The sequence below is a fragment of the Mesoplodon densirostris genome, chromosome 3 (genome assembly GCF_025265405.1).
Source record: "Mesoplodon densirostris isolate mMesDen1 chromosome 3, mMesDen1 primary haplotype, whole genome shotgun sequence".
Lineage (NCBI taxonomy): Eukaryota > Metazoa > Chordata > Mammalia > Artiodactyla > Ziphiidae > Mesoplodon > Mesoplodon densirostris.
The window spans coordinates 5,581,298-5,608,757 of record NC_082663.1 but is presented as its reverse complement, the minus strand read 5'-3'; the positions used below and the strand labels follow the sequence as shown (position 1 = coordinate 5,608,757).

The 27,460-nt window shown below is 53.8% G+C and overlaps 1 protein-coding gene across 2 annotated transcripts in view; it reads right to left on the bottom strand.

The window, feature by feature from the left end:
* The window catches only part of TENT4A (terminal nucleotidyltransferase 4A), a 43,749-nt gene extending 16,615 nt beyond the window's left edge, over positions 1–27,134 (bottom strand). For both annotated transcript variants that reach the window (XM_060092710.1, XM_060092711.1), the window contains exons 1-3: positions 26,376–27,134; positions 1,500–1,623; positions 633–679 (exon numbers count right to left, since the gene is read on the bottom strand). In XM_060092710.1, coding sequence (XP_059948693.1) covers positions 633–679; positions 1,500–1,623; positions 26,376–27,088 — 884 coding nt within the window. In that variant the 5' untranslated portion in view covers positions 27,089–27,134. The remainder of the gene's footprint in view (positions 1–632; positions 680–1,499; positions 1,624–26,375) is intronic.
* Between the last annotated feature and the right edge of the window lie 326 nt (positions 27,135–27,460).

The window sequence follows — 27,460 nt, the reverse complement described above, 5'->3', positions numbered from 1 at the left end:
ACTCCTGGACACCTCGAATCTGTCCAGTTCCCCGCTGGCCCTGCCAATGCCAACCCAGATCCTGAGACTGTGGCCTCTTTAGTCTCCAAGCATTAACGGTGGCTTGGCAGCATATAAGCTTTTAATAAAACGATGCACATAAAACTAAGATACTGAAGAGACCTTGACGAGGGTACACTGGAGAACGGCTTTAGAATGCAAACTTCTTTGACGTTTTTCTATCCGATAAAAATCCTTACAAAATACCGTTCACGTATAAGTTTGCTTGAATCTTCATTAAAACATAAGATGAATTTTTCAAAAACAAATCCAAAATCTCAGACCGTCTTCTATCGCACCTGCCCCCAGGGCTCTCACTTCCCCCGGCTCCTAGGAGCCAGCGCTCTGTATCCCACCACATTAAGTGCAAGAGGAAGAATGCAAAGCTCTCAATTACCATAACGGTCATTGAATTTTTATTTCCTGCTATCTCCCCTCCGTGCTCACCGTCTCTTCCTTTCCTTTCGCTCGCGTCTCTAAGCCTTAGCTTTGAATGCAAGGAACCTACATTAGCCTTAACACGCGTGCAGACACCCACCGGGCTGTGCAGACCCAACCCCGGTCCTCCGCGCGGTGGCGCAGCTGGGCCTCACCTGGTGGGAAGGTAGAGGCCCGTGCTGAAGCTGCCAAATATCTGCACCTGCAACAGAGAGCGGGCGCCTCAGACGCGGCCACGCGCACGGCCCTCCCCCGCCCCTTGTCACACTGCGCTGCTGCGAGGGCCCAGCGGTCCAACAAACTCCTCTGGCTCTGTGAGGTAAACGCCAGCCCCGAAAAGGAACCTTTAACAACTCAGCACTAAAGGGCGTAACAAGTCCTGGCCTCGCCCACAGCCCGCAAAGCCGGGGCCTGCTGAGAGCCCCGTGGCTCCTGAAACAAGCCCACGGCAGGCACAGGGCAGGGCTCTGTCCCGGGGCACCAAAGGGCAAAGCCGAAAGTGCCGGGTGTCACCGTGCCCAGGAGGGGAAGCCCGGGGCCGGCCAGAGGGCCGTCTCCCGCCGGCCCCGTGCTCCAAGTGCCCACGGACCGCATCTCAACGCACACGCGTTCGCTCTCTGGAAAAGTGGTGCGTAGTTTCACAAAACGGGACACACGCTATGATGCGTGATGCAGATTAGAGGTAAAACTTCTCATCTTAAGGTAAACTTAAACCAGGAAATGTCACCACACTGTCCCAAAAAGGAATTCCCTCGAGCTGATGGTCCTCACACTTGAAGGTGTCAGAACCACACAAGATCGGCAGAGATCCCCCCTGGGCAGGCCCAGGGTTTCTGACTGGGCAGGGGCAGGGCATGTGCGTCTCTAACCAGCTCCTCGGTAAGGGCGGCCACCCATCTCAGGACCCCCCTGGAACCTGGAAGCATGGCCTCGGCCACGTCTGCACAGATCCACAGACACAGGCAGCCACGGGGGGCTGACATGAACGTGTAGCGACACAGAAGTGCAAAGGGTATACCCACATCAGCCGTCGGCCAAAGATCTTTAACCACAGTTTCGATCCTTTTCACCACCTCTCTTCTCATGGCTGCTTCTTCAGGACAAGGGGACATGAAGTTATAAAAGTCAATTATTTCCTCATGAAGTCTAGCGGACAAAAGAGAAACACACTAGGGTTACAATTAAACTTTTTACACACTTCTTATTCTGCTATTAGATCAGCATGACACTAAAACATATTTCTGGCCACTTAAACCCAGTTTCTTGTTTCCTCTGAAAGTATATAATGCAGTGAACACTCCGTGGGGGATGAAACTCCACGGCACGGTTTAGCACCAGAGTAACAGGAGCCAATCTGCTGATATAAATATCAACACTTTCAACTGGCATTTAAAGGCTTATTCAAAAGAAACATTTCAGGGACTTTCCATGAACGAAGTGAGAGAACTCCATCCGTGACAGATGGAGGGTGATCCCAACTGCGGCGGCGCAGGGAAACCCACTGGGTTTCTCACCCTGTCCGGGCTGTGCTCTTCACCCACGGGCACCCTCACTAAAGGGTCTGAGACAGGCCAGGCCAGGAAGACACGTGTCCTCGGGAGCCTGGCGGCCCCAAGTCTCAACAGCCAGGCCTGCCTGGCCCACCAGCGGACAACACCCTAGACCCAGCACCCAGGGCTCACGACCACGTCGCTCGGGCAGAAAGCCCCACTCAACTCAGCACTGGAGCATCCCCCCTCAAGATTCCCGCAAGGAGGCCAGCACCAAGGTGTGCAGGGACACGAGTCAGTTCGGCCCTCTCTCCCTCTCGGTCTTTCCTAACAAAGGTCTAAAAAGCAATGGTTTCTGGAGAAAGGAGCAGGCTCCAAAAGCTGCCTCACACCCCTGCCCCAAAACCCACGTCTCTGCCAGTCCCCGGCGGGGGCAACAGGGAGTTAAGTCTCAGCCAAGGATCTGGGCTGCAGACCCAGGAAGGAAGGACAGGTCACCCTCGGTGACCTTTAGGGATTTAAAGACAGGCAAGCAAATAACCCGATCCTAGGAATTAGGTCAAGTCAAATCTGTTCTTGACTTGAAGAGATTCTAGACTTGAAGAATGGAATGCTTCCATTCTAAGTTTGATTATTAGCGTGGAAAAGAGAAGACAAAATGAAATTTGTTCAATAATACTACCATGTTAGCTCAACAGCTAGCAAGACAGTCCACCCGACGGCAGACAACACTTGACAGCACCTTCCAGTACCAAGCGACAAAGGTAAGGACAGGACGTCTAACATCTCACCTTCCCTCAGCTCTTGTTTAAGGCCAAGCTCACTCTCTCACCCTCAGGACTGCCACCCCCACTACTCACTTGAAATGACCATCCTGACACTCAGTTTAAAAGCTACTCGAAGCCACTGACAGCACACATGGGACACACACAGGAAACAAACGCTCGACACGCTTGTTCACGGTGCACCTGCAAGGTCAGTGAGGCCATCGCTGATTGGAGCCCTGACGTTATCACGTTTAATTTTTTTAAAAAAAATCACGCAAAACTTCACCCCAAGCATGCTGCTGATTCAGCCATGAGTCCCGTTTTTAGTAAACCCAAAAAGGTATTAAGTCATGCAACATTAAAATGCAGTAATTTTTCCAAAATATCTACCCAACTCCACGACTTATCAGGTAGAGCTTCTAACATCTCAACAACTACCCAGCGCCAACTACACCCTAAGCCTTTAACCGCATCTCTTCCAGCAGCTCAGCAGGCGCGTCACGTCAGCGGCGTGGCCCGTGGTTCCCGGCGCTCGGCAATGTCGTCAGCAGGACCCGATGTGTCACGTTAGGGACCACACCGGGGACCTCCCCCTGTTAACAAGTGACAGTAACGCTGTCACCGGGCAGCTGTCAGGAGCCAGCACAGGGCTCCTCGGGGCAACAGCATGTGCCAGCGGACCAGCCGTCACCTCGCTGGGAAGTCACTCCATCAAAGCACGAAGAGCACACGCTCTCCCGCAGCTCAGCGCTGCTCTGATAACACCGGGAGTACAGAAGTGTAGAGACGTCGAATACGGATATGGGCCTAGAGCACCTAAGCACTGGCCCAGAGACACCGAAGAAGAACAGCAAACCTGGCATGGCAAAACCCTACCCACACCCCACAAATGTAACGCATTAAAGCATCTAGGAAACAGGCCATTCCCATCTGCCAAAATGTCACTGCCAGTCTGCACCTGCAGGGTGGAGAGAACTGTCCCGTGAAAGAGCAACAGGAAAAGTCGCCCGTCAGCTTCCCAGGAGGCACGGACACCGCCCAGTGTGACAGTGTCAGTCTGGTCAGATGTCTGTTGACTCGCCTGTCCCAGAGAAGGGCGTCCCTTCTCTGGGACAGGCGAGCACGCCTCCCCTCCCGACTCAGGAGACATGAGTAACGAGGCCGAGGCGGGCCCACATCCCAGAGCGAAGCGCCTGCCAGCAGAGCACACGCCTCCTGATTTCAGCGTTGGGCTCCACCAAGAAGATACGCTAATGAAACGCCTACCTGAAATTTGTATTAAACTGCGTCTAAAAATTAGCAATGGCTGTAACAAATATATTAGGAAGAATATTTTTGCTTTGCCTTCTGGGAACGGAAGGGATCCTGCTGGCGGCCTGGTTGGACAGGGTGGCTCTGGCCCAGCCCCTGCAGGCTCTTCCTCGAGGCAAGCAGGGACCGGCGAGGCACTGCGTGACCGCTGGGGCCACCGGAGGACCGCGTGGCTCTGGAGGGTGATGCACCATCGGTGCAGCAGAAAAGACACGAGAAGGTCTAACAACCATCACGAGGCCCGGGCAGATTCAAAGAGCCCTGCCGCTGCCTTCTCCGGCTCAGGCTCTTGGTGGAAGGAACGCCGAGGGCAGAGAGGAAGCACCGAGGGCTGGGAAGGGTGGGGCAGGCAGTGCGGCTGTGGGTTGGGGCAGTCCAACAGAGCCTGCAGGCGGGAGAAGCTGCGCCCCGCCCTCCAGCCAGCGTGGTGACCACCGCAGCCAGCCGGGCTCTGTCCCGGGAAGGTGACCTCCAGGGGCCTGATCTCAGCGCCCAACAGCGCTCACTCGGGTGAGCATTCAACCAGTATGTGTGGGATGAATCAGGTTTTGATAAAATGCGTATTTTGCTTATGACTTTGTCACTTAAGATCTACCTTCCCCATACAATGTCATCAAAAATCAACATCCAAGAAATAGTTTACCCCTGTACAGGATAACTTGATTTGTTAGCAGAAATTACTTAAATGGCCAACTGTCCTTTTAAAAAAATGTAAACAGTGCTCAATGAAACAGCTGGGATTATTTATTCAGTACCACATTACAAGTAGTTTCATCGCTTTAAGAAACGACCTATGATGGTTAGGACAACACACTTTCACACTAAGTGCCAGCGACCACGTGTGCAGCCATTGCTTCCGACACTGAACATACACACGCATTCGGTTCTCCAAAGTGCTTTGCTGAGTTATGTCTGTGAAAAGTTTTGATCTTTTCTACTTGAAAACGAGGACAGTTACTCTTCTCACATATCAGAACCTCAGAGGAATCTCACAGCTGACAAGACGTCTACATAAAACCACACCCAAGTCTCCTCCATGACTCACAATTTAGTCACCGCATCTCCTAGAGCTCACGTGACCCCACTAGCTTTCAGTCTCCAAATCTTCCGAGGAAATTTCTATGCTGTGGCCATCACGGAAAAATTCCTCCATCATGGGTCAGAGAGGTGGTATCTCAAAACCAGCAGGAACAATGATCGCCTGGAGGGCCCGGGCCACTTGAGAGGCCAGGGACCATCCGCTCTTGCGGATGCAGGTGACTGCAGGCCCCAGCAGAAGGCCCTGGGGAGACCTTCTCGGAGGGTTTCCTAAGGGGAGAGCTCCCATAGCCCTTTCCCCTTCCCCTTCCCTAGTCCCAGCGTGCTGGCCTGTGGCTGGCCTCCAGAACCATGATCCCCACAAGGCTGAGAAAGGCAGCAGAGGGAGAAGGTGGGCTGGTCCCCTGGGATCAGGGCACCATCAATCACTCTGTTACTTTCACTCTTTGTAGCCAAGCCTAATCCTGACACAGCAGCGGAAAAACAATGAAGTTAGCTTCCTGCCTTGTTCTACATTTGAAAACATAACACAGACGCAGAGTTAAATTAACTAAATGAAAACATCAAATGGAAGTCAGGGGAAAAAAGCAAGGGAAATCATCAGCTATCCCGAACTTGAAGGAGGCCTTTCCAGACTTCCAACACAAAAATGACAATCACAACGCAAAGACTGAGAGAGTCAAATAATTACCAAGAAATTCTAACAAAAAACATGCGGAGTGTAAACAAATTAAAAAGCAAACGTCAAGTGCACATGTCAGAAGCAGGAAGGACTTGTTCAGAAAGACCAGGCCTCTCTCGGGCTGGACCTCTCACGCTCTGGGATCAGCTGACAACATATCTCAAGGCTAAAGAAAGGCATCCCTCGCTGAGCCCGGAACCCCACGCCTGGACACCTGGGCTCCAGACCCCCCACACACACGCTTGCGGCAGGGCCGTGGGTCAGGACGGGGCACCGTCCGCCCACCGAGAAGAGCAAGGGGAGGCTCCGTGACAGACAGGTGACAGACACGCCCCGCGTGCACGTAACTCAGGAGAAGGTCTAAGAGGCCACGTGCCAAGGCGGCTGGGCTTCCTCCTGCAGGTGACGGATGAGCTGGTGAGAGTGGCCACCTCCTACTCTACATGCGGGCGCTGCTGGAATTCTGGGTTTTTACAAGAATGTACTCATCATATGTATAAATTTAAAAGTGAAAAGGAGAAAAGATGATACATTTTAGAGGGAAAACAACTGCCCGAGAGGATGCTCGTTACACCACTGATTATATTTAACATTTGGAAACAACAAAACGTTAAATACAACACAAAAAAAGTCAACTGTACTTCCAGATGACAAGATTACTTGTAATTTTTTTATTCTTTTTGCTTGTATTCATCTCCTAATTTTAACAGTGAATACTGATCGCTTCATTTAAAAAAAAAGAATATCAAGTCGGTCAGGCTTCTAAGCCCTGACGTCACTCTCCCCATCCCGCCCCCAAACAGCAGCGAGGTTTCCAAGCCCCTCGGTGTACCCGGTGCCGGCACCTCTGCCAGGCCCTAAAATCCATGCGGAGTGGGGAGGCACGGGCTGCGGACAGGACTCCTGCGACGGCACAGCGTTCTGCAAGCGGCTACCGGGCACCTGAGGCGTGGCTGCTGCGAGTGAGGGCCTCAGGTTGCAGCCTCACTTAATTCAGTCCCAAGAGCCACGTGGGGCTCGTGGCTGCAGCCCGGCTGCCGCTCCCTGGGCTCCACCCCGACGGCCGAGCAACGCAACGCTCAACACAGGCAGAGCAGGCGGCCCCAGGACCGCACGTCCTCTTGGGGACCCTCCCTCCTTCCGTCCCGTGAGACATCACCGTCCAGGAATGAGGGGCGGCTCCCCCAGGGGGCACGGGCCTCGCGTGGGGGCCTGGGGAGAGCGCACCCTGCCCACACACCGTCCAACGGGAGACAAGGGATAAAAACACCCCCTGGTCCTGGGGCTCTCAAAGGTTCTCTAAGTAAACGTTTTAGAATCTTAGGGCTAAATGTGGACAAATAAGAGCCATGTCTGTCAAAAGTAAGCATTATAGTTCTTGATAGAATTTAAACACATACTCACTGCTCCATTTACGAAACTAGGATTTAAGAGCCCGACAAGATGTTAGTGACAAGGCTGCCTGATTAGCGCATTTTCCAAAGTAACTGATGTAATGGTGGAATTGAGCAAGGCTATTCCTCCGCCATCACGAAAACGTACTCTTTTTTCCTTAACGTTTCAACATGTCTAAAATTGGGATGCATCTTTCAATCAATGGCTGAGCATCAAATCAATGCAAAACTAAGTATTTTTCTTTCTTCATGGTACATTTCATAACCGTGCATATCTCTTTAGGTTGGCTGATCTGGAGGAAGTTGTCTAGATGAAGTTTACATTGGGCTGGCCAGAAAGTTCGCTCGGTGAATGAATATGTTGTCCCATAAAGTTCTTGGTGAAAATAAAAAAGGCGTCTCTTATTTTTACTTAAAACCGAACGAACTTTTTGGCCAACCCAATATTTCTGCCGCGCCAAAAAAAGACAACTTCGAATGGGTTGGGTTTTTGCAAGGAGTAGCACCTCAAATCCAAAGAAATATGGGAATCAGAAGCTGACCACAAGGCATCTTGTGGGGAGAGGGCAGCAAGAGCAACAGAGAGGAACCACTGGCATGTGAGGCCCGTGCGGCCACTTTGCAGCCACGAGGCCGAGAACGAACTCTGGAAACCTCTGCACAGCGCAGCCCTCATCCTAAGCCGAGGACCCGAGGGCCCCCGCCACCATGGGCCCTAAAGGGATACGGCCGGCAAGGAGCAGCGCTCTGGATGGCTTTGTGTGGTGGCGGCTTGAGCCTCCTAAGTGGTCTCATCAGGTGGCACACGGGGGGAAAGGTCTGCTGTCTGTGTGCAAAAGGAACCCTGCAGGCGGCGGAGGCAGGAAAGCGCAGCATGCCTGATGCCTTGTCTCTGCGCAGTGGATTCTGAGACACTCTAGCCTTGGCTACTGGCCCATACAGACCACACGCAACTCTGAGAGTCAATCTGGAAGAATCTCAAATTGATACAACGCAGTGGAGCAAGCCCTGAACCGATTCACTTCCTGGCTACTTTAAGAAAGATGAACATAGTGAGACCAGAGTTTTCAGTGCATTTTAGTCTTCATCGTGAAACTACTGGAAAACAAACTTCTGAACATTATTAACAAGCATGCTTTTAATCTAGATATTAGAAAAGTTCACTGCAAAATGAAAAAAGACATTTCTCATTTACAATAGCACTCTTGTAAGAGGCCAAACCCGCTCAAAAGGTAATGACTGACTTTTCCATTTTTAGTACGTGTCCCAAGTTAATTTTTGCTTTTGGTCCCAACTTATCAAGATCAGCAATGTTTCCCTATCTATCTCAGCAGCTGGTATACGGTTGCTGTGAACATTTATGAAATCCAACTCAATGAGCTTTTTTAAAGAGCAAAAGATACATTATTAAGTTAGAGAACCAAACTGTCTAATTTCATAGCTAATAAAGCTATTCATGAAAAGAGATGACCCACTTCAGGAGGATGACTCTGTCTAAATGTGAACCGAAGCCGGGGAAGGCCGGCTGGTCCTGAGGGGGGCGCCCGCCGCCGGCTTTTCCCTGCCTCCTCGCCTGGGAGCCTCGGTGTCCAGCCCCAGCTGCTCCCTCTCCCACTGCCAGCCCAGCGCCACCTGCAGGTTGTTCCACGGTGACGTCTCTGTACGCAAACAAGGACAGGCAGATGCACTACAGCAGGTGAGAGACACGATGACACAAGGGGCCAGAAGCGAGGACAGTGAAGTACATTTAAAATAAAACAGTGTGGACAGTAAAGGGGCAAAGCTAACAGGCCAAGCAGTTACTGATGCGAATGAACGCAGCCTCCTCCAACGTGGTCACGAGACGTGTCGGCTCCCAGTCCTGCAGGTAAGAGCTGCGCTCTCAGGTATTAACTCATCCAACTCTCCCGGCCCACAGTCCCCAGGGCCCCGCCCTATGGCTGCCCTGAGTCACGCCTCCCTTCCACACCCTCCAGGAACCTGCTCAACTCCAAGTGCTTGTGGAAAACCAGGCTTTTTGATTACAATGTAAAATGCCACAGAAAACACTAGAAACTCACTTCAACTGTTAAATTTATTCTCTCCCTCTCCCACTCCTTCCAAGCCTTCTTAAAACCCTCAAAAGCCTTGAAAAGCCAGCGGTTTCTCAGAAGCTGGAGCTCCCTCCCCTCAGCTCCACAGTGCTCACTGTCTGCGTTTTTGCCAAAAGCAACGGCTTGGGGAAAGTATTTGGAGTTACAACTACTGGAGTTTTACGGTAGATTTTCAAGCCCGCGTGGATGCACTCACACTAAGACGCCGGAGTCCCAGCGCCCCCGCAGCCCAGGCGGCCCGAGTTAGCAGCTGCCTCTCCACCAGCTGCAAAGAAGGGCTCTGCTGGGCAGCGACCAGTGAGACCTGCAGTGAGTGACTGAATTACTTCTATTTTGGGGATGGACGATCCTTTTTTTTTTTTTTTTTTTTGCAGTACGCAGGCCTCTCACTGCTGTGGCCTCTCCCGTTGCGCAGCACAGGCTCCGGTCGTGCAGGCTCAGCGGCCATGGCTCAGGGGCCCAGCTGCTCCGCGGCATGTGGGATCCTCCCGGACCGAGGCACGAACCCGCGTCCCCTGCATCGGCAGGGGGACTCTCAACCACTGCGCCACCAGGGAAGCCCGGATGATCCTTTTTAAAACTCCCATTTCCTGACACAGTTAATGAGCTAATTATAAATCATTTTATTTATTTTTAATGATGTTACAGGCCAATTAATGTCTGTACCACTATTTAGAAAGTCTCGAATCAGACCTTCGAAGGTTGTTTATAATCCAAGCTCAAAAGTGTGAGGAAGCTGACTGAAACTGCAAAGCAGAAAGCCTGTGTGTTTCCAGAGCGTTCCTTCCCGTCGCTGAGCCAGCGCCCCCATCAGCCTGCCCGCGGGGTCGGCACCTCGGCCTCTCTCCACTCCTGCAGCGCCCCACCTGTGCACAGCTCCTCTAGAGGGAGAGAGCCTCTAAAGAGCCTCTAAAATGTTAATGGCAGAGGGAGGCCCTAGGAGAAGCTAATGCACAGGGAGGGGCCTGAGAGCTGAGTGACAGACAGGAGGCTGCGGTGGGAGCCGGGAGCCGGGCTGGGGGCACTGCTGCTCCGGGCCCAGGCCACGGTCAGCCCAGGAAAGAAAGGGCTCCGACCAACAAAAGAGCCAGGACAGCTGGAGCAACCTAGAGGGAAGCACCCCACTAACGCGGCACGTCCTCAAGCCATCATGGGCAAGAACGACCAGTGGGCCTCAGCCCCCCAACACTGGTGTCCTATGGAACCCACAGTGCACTCCAGGACCCCCAATCTGGAGGAGCTCACGGCCAGGAGGGCCGCCGGGGCAGGGGGGTGGCCAAGAAGGCACTCGGCTGGGCCCCGTGCACTGCTTCAGGCCACCGGCCACGCAGCCTCGCCGGGCAGCCACAGCACAGACCCCCACAGGCCACGGTGCTCGGAGGGAACCGCCAAGTCTGAAAGCAGGATGGCCCGGCCTTGCTCGCTAGCTCAAGTAGCTGGATCATTTTTGAGATGAAAACAGCTGTATCCTCTGTCGTAATTTCCAGAGATGCTCACCCTCGTGAAGGTGAGCTGGATAATCTTTTGGGAAGCAGTGTGTGTAAGAGCCTGAAAGGATGACTACCCTGAGATACTACACAATACCATCCATATTACCAGCATTTTCGTTAGTCTCCCAAATAGTCCTTGAGGCAAGTATTATTCAATATTTTCTCCATTTTACAGATTTTAAGAAAACTATTCATTAGACAGATGGTAAATGGCCCAAGATTCCATGACCAGGACTCAAACCCAGAGCTGTGCAGCTCTCGATCTTGACGTTCAGCCACAGGGCTGTGAGGCCACACTCAGGAAGTGGCCCAACGTACAGAAACATGCAGAAATATGCACTATGGGCTGTTTACAAAAAGGGAAAAGTTGTAAACGTCTCTCCCTAGTTATTTAGGAAATAATATATATCAATTCCATCTTTAAAAATTGTTTAAAAGAGCTTTTAAGACAGGAGGAATCACTTATCTAGAGTTAGATTTAAACAAACATACAAAAATGACACATTTAAAGTAGCATTAAAAATAAGAGAGACGTATGCTCTGTTAAGAACAGGAGAGTGTTAACAACAGGAAAATTATGGTGGTTTCCTTTCTGTATTTTCCAAGTTTCTTCAATAAGTACTTTATTGCTTTTATAATCATAGCCAAGAAAAAGTGTCATCATGTCAGCTTTACTGACACTGACTTCACTCCAAAGCTCAAAGGGCAGACATCGCTGTGCTTAAGTCTTCTTTGAGACTGGCTGCCTTCGGCCTTTACATTAAGGCCAAACCCGCGTGGGCTTTCCCTTTGGCTCGGCCCATGCCCGGCACCCTGGGGGCCAAGGGAACTACTCGTGTGACTCTGCTCAGCTCCAAGGTCCAGCAAGGCTAAAGGCCCCTTCACCCCTAAAGTTCTGGTTCTAGTGCCACCCCAAGTCACTGGTTTAGCATACACCCCCCCACACAAAAGACAGGGCTCCTGAAAAAGCTACCCTACAATCCCAGAAAAACCTCTGCAGATGGGGATGACTGAACCCAGAGACCTGTGAGGAAGAGGGTGTTCTCTCAAGTACCCCTACCCTCTCCGGCCACACCACACCAGGGACAGCTAACAGGTTTCCCCACTGTCCCAGCGCCCATCGACGGCACTGCTGTCAGAGAGTTGTGTTGAGTACGATTCTGAGGCTATATTCAGACTTAGAAACTTAAAATTCATTAGTGATACTATCCTACCAGTATTCTTAGTTTGATGATAAGTAACTGACACGTACCACCTGCCTGCTCTGTCCAGTCAGCGTATGACACACTTCACGAGGATGATCCTGAGAACCACCACCACCTCCCGTTTTACAGATGCTCAGAGGCTGGACAACCAGCCTGAGCCTCACGTCTGGCGTGAAACGTCCTGGCACGAACCTCTCCAGTGTGTCTCTGCTCACACTGCTCGAAGCGCTCCCGGGAGCCTCCACACCCCATCGGCTGCCCCTCCCATCTGCCTCCTGCAGACTTCCGGGGCCTCAGCTCCACTTCCAGGGCGCTAGCGGCCCCCTCCCTGGCCCTGACCCCTCGGCGGTGACGCTAGGTGATGCGAGACCTGCACAGCCTCTCCCCGAGACACTGTCCTGGCAGGAGAAGTCGTCCCCATGACCCTCAGGACTGGAAAGCCCATGTGTGTAACGCACCTGAGGGAGGACATGCCGATCACCTTCCACGTCACCAAGAGTGGCCAAGCACTCGTTAAGCCTGCGTCCAGTTCCGTGCGGCCTGCAGATGTGACCAGAGTGGGCGCTCGTCACCGCCAGGCGCCAGTGCGCGTGGCCACACGAAAGCCAGGTCTCCCCGCACGCCCGAGTGTCAGCATATCTGAGCGTCTGCTGTAATTAAAGCTACTTAACTTCCCTGTATCCAATATTTGCATATATATCAAAGTTTGATCTACAGTATCAGAAAAATAAAAACATAACTTTTAATTATCAAATGTTTACTTTTCATTCAATCAGCAGGAATGTCTCCATCCAGTGTAAAGGAGGCCGTAAATCACCTGTACCAATTCTGCTCAGCATCAACTAGGCGTGTCTACCTCTTCAAGTCTCAGGAGACAGGCTCCAGGGTTCTGGCTCAAGGTGACAGGAAGAACACACATCAACCTCCCAAGACCCCACCGTGATGACCAGAAAAAAATGTTAAGAAAAAGGACAACACAACAGCGCTGGAAAACTAGCAAAAATAGAAAGGCAGGAGGAAGGGAGAGCCAAGCACAGAACTTAACAGATCCAAAGTTTTCAGTCAATACTGAAGGACAGAGAGCAGACGCAAGTCATCACTGTACAGTCATTTACTGCCAACCCACGACGGAGCAGGTGCTGCTCTGACAGGCTACAGAGGGAGCAAGACAAAATCGGTAAACGTGCTCGCTGAGTTAGGTCAGCGGCACGGAGAAGGGGGCTGAGTCAATAACCAAAGTCAACCCCGAGCATAAGCACACTGTGCAGAGATTCCAAATGGGGGCCACGGCTGTCTTGACGGCTACTTTATATCGTATGGTCAGGGACAGCCTCCCAAAGAGCTGATACTGGAGCCAAGACGGAAGGGCAAGCAGCAGCCAGATGTGCAAAGATCAGGGGATGCACCTGGAGGCCCTGAGAGGAAGTCAGCGGGGCCTAAAGGACAGGGGGAGCCTCAGTCTGACACACCAGCAGTGAGGGTCTTCCGTTCCCTGGGCTGACTTCAGAGCAGACGACACCAGGCTTCTGAGGACCCCGAGGCCATGAAAGGACTGGGCCAGATGAGCTGGGCCCTAAGAGGCTAAACTAATTCAGGGAACAGACTTCAGGCCCCCAACACGGTGGCCCACGGACTCGCCCCAAGACTCGACTCTCCACCTGGGGGCCGACGGGTCCCAGAAGGTCGGCCAAAGACGCAGCAGCCTCTCAAACCTGCAGCCTGGCCTGAGAGGGAAAGTTCTAGGGGATGTCGGAGGGCTCCGAACACCCTCAGGTTGCATCAGCAGAGATGGCAACCCAGGAATGTGGCACAGCAAACAAAGAGGAAGAGAAAGGGGCCCAGAACATCATGAGGACAAGGACCCCAGTGTGGGAGGAGACGCCAGCCGGGATGAGGAAAACCCACGCCCACGCTTCGTGCTACAGAAAACCTCGGTGAGAACGTGGCCGTAAACACAGGGTGAAAAGAGGGCAAGGAGCTGCAGGAGAGGACAGGGAAGCCGCTGTGCCAACACCTGAGAAGGGCCCGATTAAGGAAGACGGACAGAGACGAAAAGAGAGTCAAGCCGTCCACGTGGAAAAGGTGGAAGATGAAAACAGGGCCGCGCCGAAGGCCCGACAGGGGACCTGCCCCTAAAGTCAAGGCAGAGCCCGGCCTGCGGTGGAAGGGCAGTTGCGGTCCAGGAAGGGTTGATGCAGGGCCCACGCTGCAGGAAGGACCAGGTGAGGACAAGAGGGAGGCGCGGCCAGGCGGGCATCCGGAAGAAACCACGTCCCTGAAGCGGAATCAGTCTTGCCCCAGATCTCTGACAGCATTCGCAGCCAGAGACGTCAGGGAGCGTGCCAAGGCCGTGAAGCGGGGGCCCTGTTCTCCAGGCACCCGGCGGGCTTCGGGGAACGCGGAGCTCATGAGCCCTCCTGTACAAACTCGACTCTCGACACGCAGCACAGACGGAACGCAGCAGAGCCGCGTGGACCCGTGGGGCGGGCTGAGGGCTACCAGGCCAGGCTGGTCAGAGTGGAGTGAAGGCCGGGCACAGAGCCCATCCCGCAGGGGGGCCGGGCAGCACGGCCCCCGGAGCCCTGCCGAAGATGTCCATCAGAACGTGTAAAGCTGCCGGCGTCCCGGCGAGAGCCTGGCGCACAGCATGAAGTCTATGCAAAGACAGAACCCAGACTAATCGACTGCAAACTGTAGTGTTCAGGGCCAAGGCAGGATGGCAGGATCCGCTACAAAACCCTGCGGGACCCTCAGCTGCTCTGGGCTTCAGTCTCCTCATGTGAAACATGAGGATGCTGATGGCGCCCCCTCACGCGGCACTGTAGGAGGATTTAATGAATACAGACAAAGTATTGAGAGTGGGGTCTAGCACTCAGTAAGAGCTCAACAAACGGTAGTGATCATAACTGCAGAACAAAATACAAATGCCTAACTCATGGCGGCAGACAAACAACATAATGCAAATCAGGAGCTGGGAGGCTACATAAAGGGTTATCTTAGTCTGCTTGGGCTGCTGTAAAGGGATACCAGAGACTGGGCGCCTTAAACAACAGACATTTATGTCTCACAGTTCTGGAAGCTGGAAGTTCAAGGTCCAGGAGCCAGCAAGGCCGGGTTATGGGGAGGGCCCTCTTCCTGGCTCGCAGACTGCCGACTTCTCAATGTGCCCTCACGTGGTGGAGAGAGAACGAGTGAACTCTCTGGTCTTTCTCATAAGGGCACTAATCCCATGAAGAGGCTCCACCCATGGCCTCATCTAAACCCATCACCTCCCAAAGGCCGCACCTCCTAATGCCACCACATTGTGGCTTCAACCTATGATCTGAGCGGAGGCAACTCAGTCTATAGCAAGGGCTAACATCGCTAACCTACATGGCAGCAGACAAACTAAAGTGATTTCATTAAAACTTTAACTTTTCTCTGCACTTAGCCACATAAGGTTTTTAACCTTCTTTATATTCTTAGTCTCAGCAACATCTCTTAGAAACTATTATTTCTTTTTGAAGTTGAACATTACTTTCGCTTTCAAGCAAAATTAATAATTTAGTAAATCATACTTAAGGAGAACGTTAAGTTGTAATAGCAGTATTTCTGTTGATCAATGCATGTGTCCATCCATACGGGGCTTAGAGAGATGTCTACAATGGCAGTCACCTAATGGGTCCGCGGTTATTTCTGGGTGGTGGGGTTGAGTGATTTTTAAAGCTTTCTGCTTTTTACCAAAAAATACGCACAAATCTGTTTTATAAAAACAATACCATTATTTAAAAATCAGCATAAAGCACAGTCCAAATCAGTCTCTCATTTTAAAGCAACGAGCAAACAGAACCATAGAGGCACGGTGTCACGCACAGCCGTGCTGTCACCGGTTCGTAAAGGAGCCACTGGAGAGCCGCAGGGTGACAGACCAGGGCCTGCTGCTGGCTCTGCAGGAAGCTACTCAGATTCCTCTTGGGTCCATCTGCGGGGTGCCCGAGAGGTGTACACGGATGGGGCGGAGCTTCATGATGTCGCCTGCTACCCCTCCTGAGAAGCCAGTAGTCATTTCTCTTGACCTAGAGACTGGAACTCAACGTAAGCAAGTGTTTTCTTCCTATTGTTATTCCTCTTTGGACAATCCCCTCTTTGCGCCGAGGGTCCAGCAGTTAAGAAGACGGGCTGTGCCATCAGACTGCCTGGGCTCCCATGCCAGCTCCGCACCTATGGGCAGTGTGAGCCTCACGCCCTCTCCTACACCACCCCCTCTCCTACACAGTAAGGAGACAAGAACCTCTCCCTCTCCTGCGAGGGGCGAGGGCTCAGTAGGGCCAGTGACGATTAAACACCATGACAAGTACTGAAGACCACTCCCCTGATGGGAGCAAAGGAAAAGCTGAAGCATCCAGCTGCTACGGAAGGCTCCGGAACACTGAGCCGTCTTCCCAGCCCAGCTCTTTACTTACTTCCTACAGGCTCGCTCTGATCCTAAGAGGCCCTTTTTCCTCTTACCAATCTTGCAGGCTTCCCTTCCTTCCAGGCCTTAGCCTGTGACAATTCTCACAGGTCCCCATTCTTTGGAATTTGGTCTCAGCTCTATACTCTTATTTCTATCCATCATGTCGTACTTAGGTTTTGTTCGTCTGTCTCTTGTGAGGCCGTCTTCGAGAGCGACACCGGCTCTTTAGACACACTCCTCACCCACGTTTTTACAGGAGCTAACTTGCAACAACACTTCAGAATTTCTCTGCATTTCACAAGCCACGCGAGGTACCCTCTTTGCTATTTCAGTCATTTCAGAGTTACCCTTCAATTTTTTGATCTGTTTGCTTACGTTTAGAACAGATGCCAGTAACCAAAATCCTCCTTACTGCGTGGCGCTGAGCACCCCCCCCCCCCCGCCAGTTCACCCAGTCCCTGCTTCGGGCCCCTTCTCTGGGGGCACCAACCCCTTCCTGGAAGGCAGCACTGAGCACAGGGGCTCTCTTGCCAAGCAGGCCTGCGCGGAGGCGCCCGTTCTCGAATCTTCTAGGTGCACCCTGGGCGAGATGCTTCTTCATCTGCCAAGACTGAAAACGACTTACTGTCCGGGGGACTTGGGAGGAAGCAGGATCTGCAGCAAAGGCAGCGCCGGACACCAAGGAGGCCGTCGGCAAACGCTCGCCGGTCCTCTTTCTCGGCCTTTCCACTGTCTTCCAGAAAAACACAAGCCAAGGATTCATCAAATGCTTCGTTTTTCATAAAGTGTAACTTCTAAGAATGACCCAGATGGCAGGAGCCCGGCTGCCTCCACCACGACTGCCCCCAGGCAGCTGCGGACGTCTGGGGGAAGCAGGAACTCCTGGTACGACAGCAGCAGGATGGGCTTCCGGTCCCCGGGGGGCCTCCCCCAGCGCTGCCCCACCCATCTCCCGCATCTCTGTCATTGGTCATCTGACCGGCAAAGTCCTTAAGGGAGGACCTGGGCCCCCTCCCCCAGTCTGCTCTCTCTAGGAAGGCAGAAAAGCAAATGGCCCTCAGCAGACACACGGAAGCCAGGTCTGCAGAGCAAGCTGCTAGTTTCCATCCCCGCGTCTTGGGGACGGCTCCTTCGTTTCAGGAACTTCGTTTAAGCTCTTCGTTTAAGAACGGTTTGCAGCCGCCCAATGTCACAGCTACACTGACATTTCCACATGCAGCAACTTTGGCCAGATCACATTAGCCTGTCTAGGCTTTGCTTTTCTGTCTCCAAAGCAAGAGAAAAACTACCCGTTTCATGGGCCTGCTCTGAGAACCAGGGAGGAACCTCGGGCAGAGAGCCGACCCCATCCATGCTGGAGTCCCTGTGCTCTGCTGCTGCTGCCCAAGGACACTGCCCGGTGGGAAGAGGCTGGATTATGTCATTAGCCCGTGTGCAGAGGTGCAGAGAACCACCACCTGCCTGCTGGACCAGACACCCCGAGCCGTAGGAACCCATTTTATGCTTCATGTGTTACTGAAACAGCAGCCCTCTGAAAAGGATTTATACTAGAAACGCAGAAACACACTTTCTGGAGCTTTCCAGTGGCAACTTGCTGAGTAGCGCAGCTTTTGCTGCTGTTTGAGTTTGGATTTATTCAGGCAGCAGTTACTGAATCAAGTAAGGAATCTCTGTTCCAAGCAAGGAATCTAAAGTTACTGCAGTTCGGCGCTGTCCAAACATAAGACCATTCGAATTTCAACTAAAATTAAAAACAATTAAAATCCAGTTCCTCAATCCCATCAGTCACATTTCAAGTGCTCAGTAGCTACACGGGGCCGGTGACTACTATACGGGGCAGCACAGAATTAGAGCCCCCCATCCTCACAGCATGTTCCACAGAGGGTGCTGCTGTTCTAGTTCTGACCTTCCCAGGCCCTCACTTTTGCTTCCTGCACTATTATACACAGAACGTGTGCTAAAAGCTGCAAGAGCTCAGAGAAATAGCATAACATCCACTCCACTCCTTCCACTCTGCAGAGAACAAGACCAAAATCCCAAACAACTCTAAGCAAGTTACACAGCGCAGCACACACATACCTGATAAATACATCAGGAAAACCCTGAAAGCTCTGGGAAGACAAGATTCTTACTTAAAAACCCAGAGGACACATGACTCAGGCATTGTTTAAATTTTTAAAAATAGAAAAGTTTCCCTTGGCTCAAAAGGAGAAAGCATTTCCACGCATCAGGTGGGTCTGTCTCCAGCTGTGCCCGCTGCCTGCCCTGAAGACACCGACTGCAAGTCCTCAGCAGTCTCTCCAAGAGAAAAGTTTTGGCCTGAGAGGGAAAGTTGTCTGTATCCGGTTGGCAACAAGAAGTTTGGTTTCCATTTCTTTAGAGAAGAGAGGAGAAAAGCAAAGGAGCAGCCCTAATTCCCCCACGTGACCACTCACGCAAGCGAGCCCACGTCTCCTTTCTCTAATAAGCCCTGCGAGGGCAACAGGGCAGGCCCTGCTCCACGGGTGGGACTCTGAGGCTCAGAAGTCAGAACCCTCGATGAAGCCAGCCACGTCCAGACCCGGGAGCCAGGCTACCCGAGATGCAGGCTAGCCGGCAAGCTCAAGGCCTCGCACATGCTTCCCGATGCTAAAGGGATGGAAGAAAAGAAAACACACAAGTCGTTCGATTTTTCATTTCCCTTTAACTACCAGCATTCTAGCCATTCCTTCAGATTCCCAGGATTCCAGAAACGTTAAGATCACCTGAAATCTCTTTCAAACATGAAAAGATATAAACGACCTACATCCACATGTTATCACTCAGGAAATTAACTCTGATCTCAAACCACAGAGGGCTTAAATGATTGTTCGGAGCAGCTGATCTGGGAATTAAAACTGAGCACAAACCCACAATAAAAAGGCACGGGGCTGATCAGCAAAGCCACTCCCCACCAGGGGGAGCCTCAGAGCCCTCCGTCAAGTCCACCCTGTCAGTGCAGAGAAGGACAAAGTTCTGCGCCGCCTCGCAGGCCAGGGCGGGGCCCAGCCTCCGTCCCCTCCCACCAGCAAAGGGAACACAGGCCTCAGAAGGAAGCCCAGGCCACGTGCGTGCGAACAGGTGACAGGACGCTCACCAGGTACCAAGTTTTCTAACTTTTCATGTCAGGTATTAATTTTATAGTAAGAAAAAGACCCGTTGGAACTGAATGGAGATGCCTTTCTAACGGAGACTAGAATTTCTGTTGAATGTTTTGTTTTTACATCCTGTCACAAGGCATAAAGCTGATTTAACCACGCTCTTCAGGCAGATACACTGCGAGAGATTTTACTTCACTCTGCATTTAAATAACTTCAGAGTTGGCAATCAAGTCTGCAGAAATTCTAAGACAAACAGCAAACGTTATTTTTAGCATTTGGTTTATTTAAACTCTGCAGACTGGCCGCACCTCACCTGCCCCTCTAAGCTGCCAGAGTCTTTCTCTCTTCCTTTCTTTCTTTCATTCACTCACTCACCAGACACTTACTCAGCAGCGGCTTGGTGCATGCTTGGCACTGGGAATGCAGGCTAGGACGCAGCCCATCTTCCCCCGAAGAGACCCAGGGGAGCAGGGGTCAGCTTTTAAAAGGAGTAGTGACTCCACAGGAAAGGACAGAGCTCTGAGGCGGGGCTTCTGGGCAGGACACCACTCCCACTAACCTGCGCTGCAGGACAAGGGGTGCAGGGTCTTCTGCAAAGCAAGGATGGCCTGCGGGGATCCAGGTACTGACTACGGAGGCGACGTGGGTGAGTCACCGACCTCCCTCCCCCAGCACAGGAGCGGCACCTTTCCTAAGCTGACCGGTGCAGGACAGCTCACAAACGGGACTTTTCGATCACTGTAATTTCCCTATGTTCATCCCCATGGCTTTCACATAACCTCTTCTCAGATGACATATTTTAAGAACAGTCCACGTGAGAAAGGCACAGAAAGGCACTCACAGCTATGATCACTCTGGCTGTCCCTGAGTTCAGGGGTGACAACCAAGCCAGAGGACAGACAATCTGCAAGAGTCATCGTGATGGGCTGGAGTCCAGTCCAAGGAGAGAAGTGTTGGAAAAGAAAAACACAACCTGCGTTCCCACAGCATAGAAGTCTACGTACGAGAGAACACCTGCACGTGCAGCAGGCAGCCCCCGGAAGATTCTGTACCCTGACCCCCGGCACCTGCGGCCGTGATGAAATCGTCACTGCTCCTGTGATTATGCTGTATGATTACGTGCCCTAAACACAGACAGTCACCTGGGTGGACCTGACCCAACTCCCTGAGCCCTTAATGCAGGAGGCTTCCTTCAGCTGGCAGAGCCATCTAGAGATCCAAAGCCCTGTGGTGGGTTTGAAGATGGAAGGGCCTCGAGCCAAAGGATGCAGGTGGCTTAAAGGAGCTGAGAGAGGCCCCAGAGGGCAGCCAGCAAGAAATCAGGGACCTCAGTCCTATAACTGCAAGGAATGGAATCATGCCAATAACAGGAGTGAGCTCGCAGGAGGACCCTGAGCCCCGGCAGAGAACACAGTGGGCAGCCCCGAGACTTCAGCCAGCGGAGTGCCTGCGCAGAGAATCCAGCCCCCAGCGCCAACCTCTGACCCACAGGACCTGCGACACATCAGTGAGTGCTGTTGTAAAGCCACTGAGCCTGTGGACGTTTGTTACACAGCGGCAGCAAACCAGTGCAGCATGAAAATCCTAGCCTAAGACATTTCATTTTTAGCGCAAATCCCAAGCCGTTGGGGAGAGGCACCTGTGAGCACCTCACTGGGAGGCTCGTTCATACTGGGGGCAGATGTCTGGGGCACCTGTCTCGATTACCGAGACCACCCACCTGCCCTTCCTCGGGTGCCACACCCACTCAGCAGCCTTCTGAGAGAAGAAATCCCTGACAAGCTGACCAGAGTCTTCTAGGCAGGCCTCTGCACGGCTGTGCTGGCCAGTGGCAATTTCCAGGTGACGCCGTGGCTTATGACAACCTCCTATGACTCCAGTGAGAGATACAGTCACCCCTCCCCGGTGAGCCTGCCTTCTGGCTGTACCATCAAAATCGAGTTTCTGAATCTGAACATCATAGGTGTTTGTTTGTTTACTAGAACCCTCTTCTACTTCACAACCAAAAACCCAAATCGTAAACCAGGACGACCTAACCACGGCACACAAAGCCTTATTTTCGGAGGATGACTGCTATCTCCCCTTCTATTTACATGAATCCATTTAAAACGGGGGCCAACATTTCATATTAAACAGCGACCAAAAGAAGGTCTGAGACTTCACTTTGGAAAACAGATCTTAAATTCTGAAAAACCTGTTTACTTTAAAACACTTAAAAATACGTTTAGGAGCAATTAAGTCACAACCACGTGTCCCATCTAAGCGGCTGCAATGGCATTGCCCTGGCACCGCCTTTCCATCCAGAGCTCACAGCAGCAGGACGTCCGCTTTATCCCACCCCGACCTCCACAGCAGGAGCAGCCGGGAGGCCATGTTTTACAAGATCATTCGAGGGCCCACTTTTCAGGGGACTCCTAATGTCCTGACCCTCCACTTCCAGAGCTCCGCCCCGCCCCTCCCCCTCCCCCTCCTCGGCAGCCCCGTCTCCGAGCGAGCGTCAGCTATGCTAGCTTTGCCCGTCCTCCTTGACCAGCGCCCAGGCATCACTTTCCCCCACTACCACAGCCACCATCTTGTGCTGGATTTTCAATTTCACTTTGCAGAGAGACTGGCCGTGGCGCAAGGGGCAGGGACAAGGATGCAACTTCCACGCAGGGAGGAGTGTCCGAGGGGGAGCTAATTTCACAAACGGTCAGTGCAGCAGCAAACGCGTGCCCAGCGCATCACCCTTGGGGCCTCCAAGGATGAACACTCAGAAAACAAGGCCCACGTGTGCCACCATCGCGCAATAACCATGCCTGCGCATCCCCGGACGTTTACAGGAAGAGATGAGAAGGAGACCAAGGCAACAAGAGGGGCGAGAGCCATGGTCCGGGGCGGGGCCTGCTGGACCTTCACCTGTGCCCTCCCACGGGTCCCCTAAGGACGAGCCGTGGGAGGCCATGCGTTGGCCTGCAGGTAGTGCCACGTCAGGCTGGAGGCACAGAGGGAGAGGAGGGATCCTGAATCTTCTCCAGGCACTGACTCGGGAGAAAGGAGAAAAGAGAACACGCGTGGAGTTAGAAAGAACCCAGGCTGGGGCCCAGCGGGGCACACGGGCCTCTCCTCTGAAACGACATCTGTCGGCTTCTCACAAACTTCAGGCTAAGTGAATTTTCTCTGAGGGAACAGAAGATGTTAAAAAAAATGAAATACTGTCAGGGGACCTGCAGGGAGGGTGCTGCGTGCGGCCCTGCACACCGCGGGCAGGCCTGAGAGGACCAACGCTGAACACAAGCCAGGACAGGGCCCGGACTGCAGGCATCCGCCAGGGCGCTGGGTTCTCTCCCATTTCAGGACCTCCCTCCCGGGGGTCTACAGGGCACCAGGAAGGGTGCGGCAGAGTATCTGAGGTCCACTCTCCCACTCTCACTTATGCAGGACTTCTCTTTACCTTTGAACTGGGAAGGTTTCTGAAGCTGTTGAGACTGACCCAGGCAAGGTCACAAAGTACTGCTGGGTCAGGAGACAAGGGCCGGAGAGAGTGGCGGCAGCCAGAGGCCAGGACACGTGCTCAGGGTCAGTCTCAAGACGGAGAGCTCAACCAAGGAAACTGACTAAGAACTAGAACCAGCGGCAGCTCCAAGACAAGAATGTGACCTTCTCTGCTCTGAAGGTTCTCACACTAATTCCTGCCCATTTTCACCTGCTTTTTCTTGGTCTTACTCAGGATGCAAATAGGTTGGTCACCTTACAAGGCGGCCGCCAGGCAAAGTTCCCAAGGGCAGAAACCTCCCCAGGAAAGAAGGGATGGCGCCAGCTGCTACATGGGCTACCAGGCAAAGGCCCAGTGGGGTTCAGCTGGCGCTACTCACACTCCCCCCCACCAGCAACTGCTTACCCTTTCTTGAGGACTGCAGACACTGTCTTTCCAGAAATGCTGTCCTGAGACTAGATGGGCTGAGCAACTTCTCATCAACAAGATTCTTTTCTGCTGGCCGGCCGAGGCGAGCTCTCATCTCAGTTCTTTCCCTTTCTAAGCCACAAGTGAGAGCCCTTCTGGTAGCCTTCCTCATCACTCTGGGTAAGCTGGTAGCCTGGAACAAGTTCCAGACACAGCTACCTCTCTATACCAAAAAGTTAGCTGGAGAAGCCCAGCGGGCATGGGAATGTCTGCTCCGGAGCACCCTTCCTCCGCTCCGCCCTTCTAGATGGGCAGTCTGCTAAGACTCAGAGCGGCGAACCAAGCGTAGGGTACTCACCCTTCCAGGCACGTGACAGGCAGGCCTAGCAGGCTACTCCTCTAGGTAGGGAAAGCAGAGAATGGATAGGCCCAGGGCCACCCACAGAGGCGGGCAAGGAAGGGCGGCCAACACGGCCCGCCTGTTTAGGTGGCCCGAAACACAGAACTCCCGGCTGCTTCGGAGCCCACTCTTCAGCCCTACGCGACTTGGAGCCGACTTCTAACAGGCTGATGGGGGTAGAGGCGGGAGACCCTGACAGAGAGGGAGTGGAGACCCCAGGCAGGGCCCAGAGGGGCAGCACCCGGGAAGCAGACCGGGTATCAGGCTTTGCCTCTAACCTAAGGGGGGCGAGGGAGGTGCCCGGGGGTGGGACCTGACCCAAGCTGCTGCCCGAGGAGAGAAGCCCACTGGCCGCGCTGGGAACGATCCAAGGTGGGCAAGAAGGCGTGATGACCACCTTGGGGTTCATGAGCGACCTCACTAGAGACGACAACAGGCCACGTGACGGTGAGGAGGACAGGCAGAGAGAGACTGGACAGGCAGGGGTCACGGGCCCTAGGCGCGGGCAACCCGGACTCAGGTTTCCAAGTCAGGGTCCTGAGGCTGTGTCTCCCATGCCGACCCCTCCCCCAGATCCCAGGGCAGCACCTGGAAGGTAGTCGGCTCATTTGCTAAGGAAAGCGATAGCAACCTATGTACTGAGGCGTACTAGAAACGATGGGTGAGGAAACAGCTTCCAGAGCCTGAGCAGTTTGCACAAGGGCATCACACTGGCACTGCTACCAGGTCATGAGAGGAAGAAGCAGGGCTCCAGACGGTCTGGGCCCAAAAATGCTCTACAAGCAAAGACCGTGCGCCTTCTGTTTCCCAAGTGCTAAAAACACAGTCAATTCCAGTTACAAGACAGGCTGGAAACCTACAGGTCCCCCAAAGAACTCTTACGTTTAACGCCATACATCAAGAAACTGTGTCCGGGACTTCCCTGGTGGCGCAGTGGTTGAGAGTCCGCCTGCCAATGCAGGGGACACGGGTTCGAGCCCTGGTTGGGGAAGATCCCACATGCCACGGAGCAACTAAGCCCGTGCGCCACCAACTACTGAGCCTGCGCTCTAGGGCCCGCGAGCCACAACTACTGAGTCCGCGTGCTGCAACTACTGAAGCCCGCGCGCCTAGAGCCCGTGCTCCGCAACAAGAGAAGTCACCGCAATGAGAAGCCGCGCACCGCAACGAAGAGTAGCCCCCGCTCGCCGCAACTAGAGAAAGCCCATGCGCAGCAACGAAGACCCAACACAGCCCAAAAAAATAAATGAAAGAAAGAAAGGAAGAAACTGTGTCCCCACCACCTCTTCTTAGAAAGTTCTACAAGTAAGAACTGGAGAAAGAGAAGGAAGAGGAGTCTGGGCTCTTCCCTGGGGCTGAGTGCATGCTCAAGGCTTCAAGGAATTTAAGAAAGTAATGCTTCCAACCCACACCAGGTGAAAGGAGTTGCAGAACGCAGCTATTACTGTGTATCATACACTCTCTAAAGTAGAATCAACTTAAGTGTTTTACAACACACTTCAAAGCAGAATAAACAGACCCATGAAAAGGAAAAGTTACTTGAAGAGACAATTTCAATACCTAGCAATTGAGGAAACTTCTAAGCCTCTAATGTTTTCCAACCCTAACACCCAAGAAAATCATTAGGTGCCCTTTAAGTCAGCATGAGATTGTACAAGGAGGGTGCTCAGGAAAGCACAGGAAGCTAAGAGGGCTGGGTAAGTAGCACTCACACCTGAGCAGCGTCACCTGGGACTGCTCCAACACAACACACACACACACCTTTTTCACCACTCCTTGCGTCTGTAATTGCACTTAACCCTAAAAGGAACTTCTAATCCCCTTTAGGCTGATGTGGAAATACATAAAGCAGAGGTGACGCCTTCCAGAGAAAAAGTATTTGCTACAAACGTTTTTTTACTTTCTTTGAATGCTACTAACTTGTTTTAAAAAAAAAAACTGCAGATGATGCTATTTGTCACTTTCGGCACAAAATTAAACCGTAACATTGAAACCCCCTCCCGAAAATGTCATTTCTAAATTCGGTGTTGGTTAAATTGTATCGTTACAAAATATCTAATCCTCTTTCAAATGAATTTCCGCGGAGAAATAAAGTTAACATTTAACCAATATTTACCTTCCACTTAATTCAAATTCCTGGCAATACTATAATTCTCTGCAAGGTAACAAACTCCACACCTATCTGCACCCCACTTTGACAAAAGGTCCCTAACCTGTCGGGGTGGGGTGGGAGGAGATGGAGAGAAAGTTAGGCGACCTCCTTTCCAGTTTCGCCAGGGAGAAAAGGAAAACATCTGCACAAATCGCACTCAAGGGTCCCTCTCCTACACTGTTAGTGCAAGAATCCGGACATTTCACTCGTTTGTTAAGAGGAGTTTAAAATGAAAATAACAACCTCCCAGGGAGTCGGATGTTAGCCTCCAACATCCACCCTCGGGAGCCCGGATGGGGACCTCCGAGCTCCCGCGGCGCTGCCCGGGGAGCCCCGCGGCGGGGTGGCATGCCGGGCCGGGCCGGGATCCCCACGGGCGGGCGCCGCCACCCCGCCCCCCTCCCCGGTCCCCGCGCCGCACCGCGCCGCGCGCACTCACCCTTGGATACCCGGACTGTACGCGCGGCTCTTCCACGGCGTGCCGGGCCGCGGCGCCTGGGGCCCGGGGCCGCCCCCTCCGCTCAGCGCGGCCGCGCGGCTGCCGGACAGCAGGTAGTTGAGGCCGTACGTGCTGGCCTTGTTCTCGCGTTTCCGGCGGCTCGGGTGGAACTGGTGCTGCGGCGGGGAGCCGGCGGGCGCGGGGCCGCGCGGCCCCGGGTGCCCGTTGGCTGCGCCGGGGCCGCTCGAAGGACCGTCGGCGAAGTGGAAGAAGGCGCCGCCGCGGCCTCCTCCCGCCCGGCCGAGCGAGGCGCTGCTGGAGGACGACGAGGAGCAGCCGGGGCTCTCCGTGCCCGACTCGGCGTTGGACGACGACGACGACGACGACGACAGAGACGGCGACTTGTGCAGGCGCCGGGCGCCCTCAGCCGCGGGCCCGAGCGCCGTCAGCAGCGCGGGGGGCAGCGCGGCGGGGCCAGGCGCGGGCGGCGGGGGCGACGCGGCGGACAGCGCGGGCCCAGCCAGGCCGCCGCCGCCCAGCCCGGCCGTTCCCGCCGCGGCTGCCGTGTCCAGTGCGGGCGAGTTGAGACAGAAGTAGGACGCGAAGCCCGAGCCGCCGCGGCCCACGCCCTGCGAGGTCTCCCAGATCTGCATCCACAGGGCATTGGCCGGCCCCTTCTGCTCGGGCTGGATCCAGGCCACGCGCGGATCCATCCACACGCCGCCCCGCGGGCCCGCGCGCCCGTCCGCCCCGGCCCCGCCCCCGCCGCGCCCCGAGCCCCGGCCGCGCCGCGCACGGACGGACGGACGGGCCGCGCGCGGCCGGGCGGACGGCCGGGCGGGCGGGCCTGCGCCGCGGCTCACGCCGGCTCGCGGCGGCGGCTCCCGTCGGGGTCCCGGCTCGCGGCGGCCTGGAGGGGCCCGGGCAGGCCGCGGCGGGCTGCTCAGGCCTGTCGGGCTCCCTTCACGCGGCGCAGGGCGGGTGCGGGGGCCGCGGCGGCGGCGGCGTTCCACTCGGGCCGGCGGGAGAGGCCATCGGAGGGGGCGGGCGGCAGGGCCGAGGGGGCGGGCCCAGGCGCCGCGCAG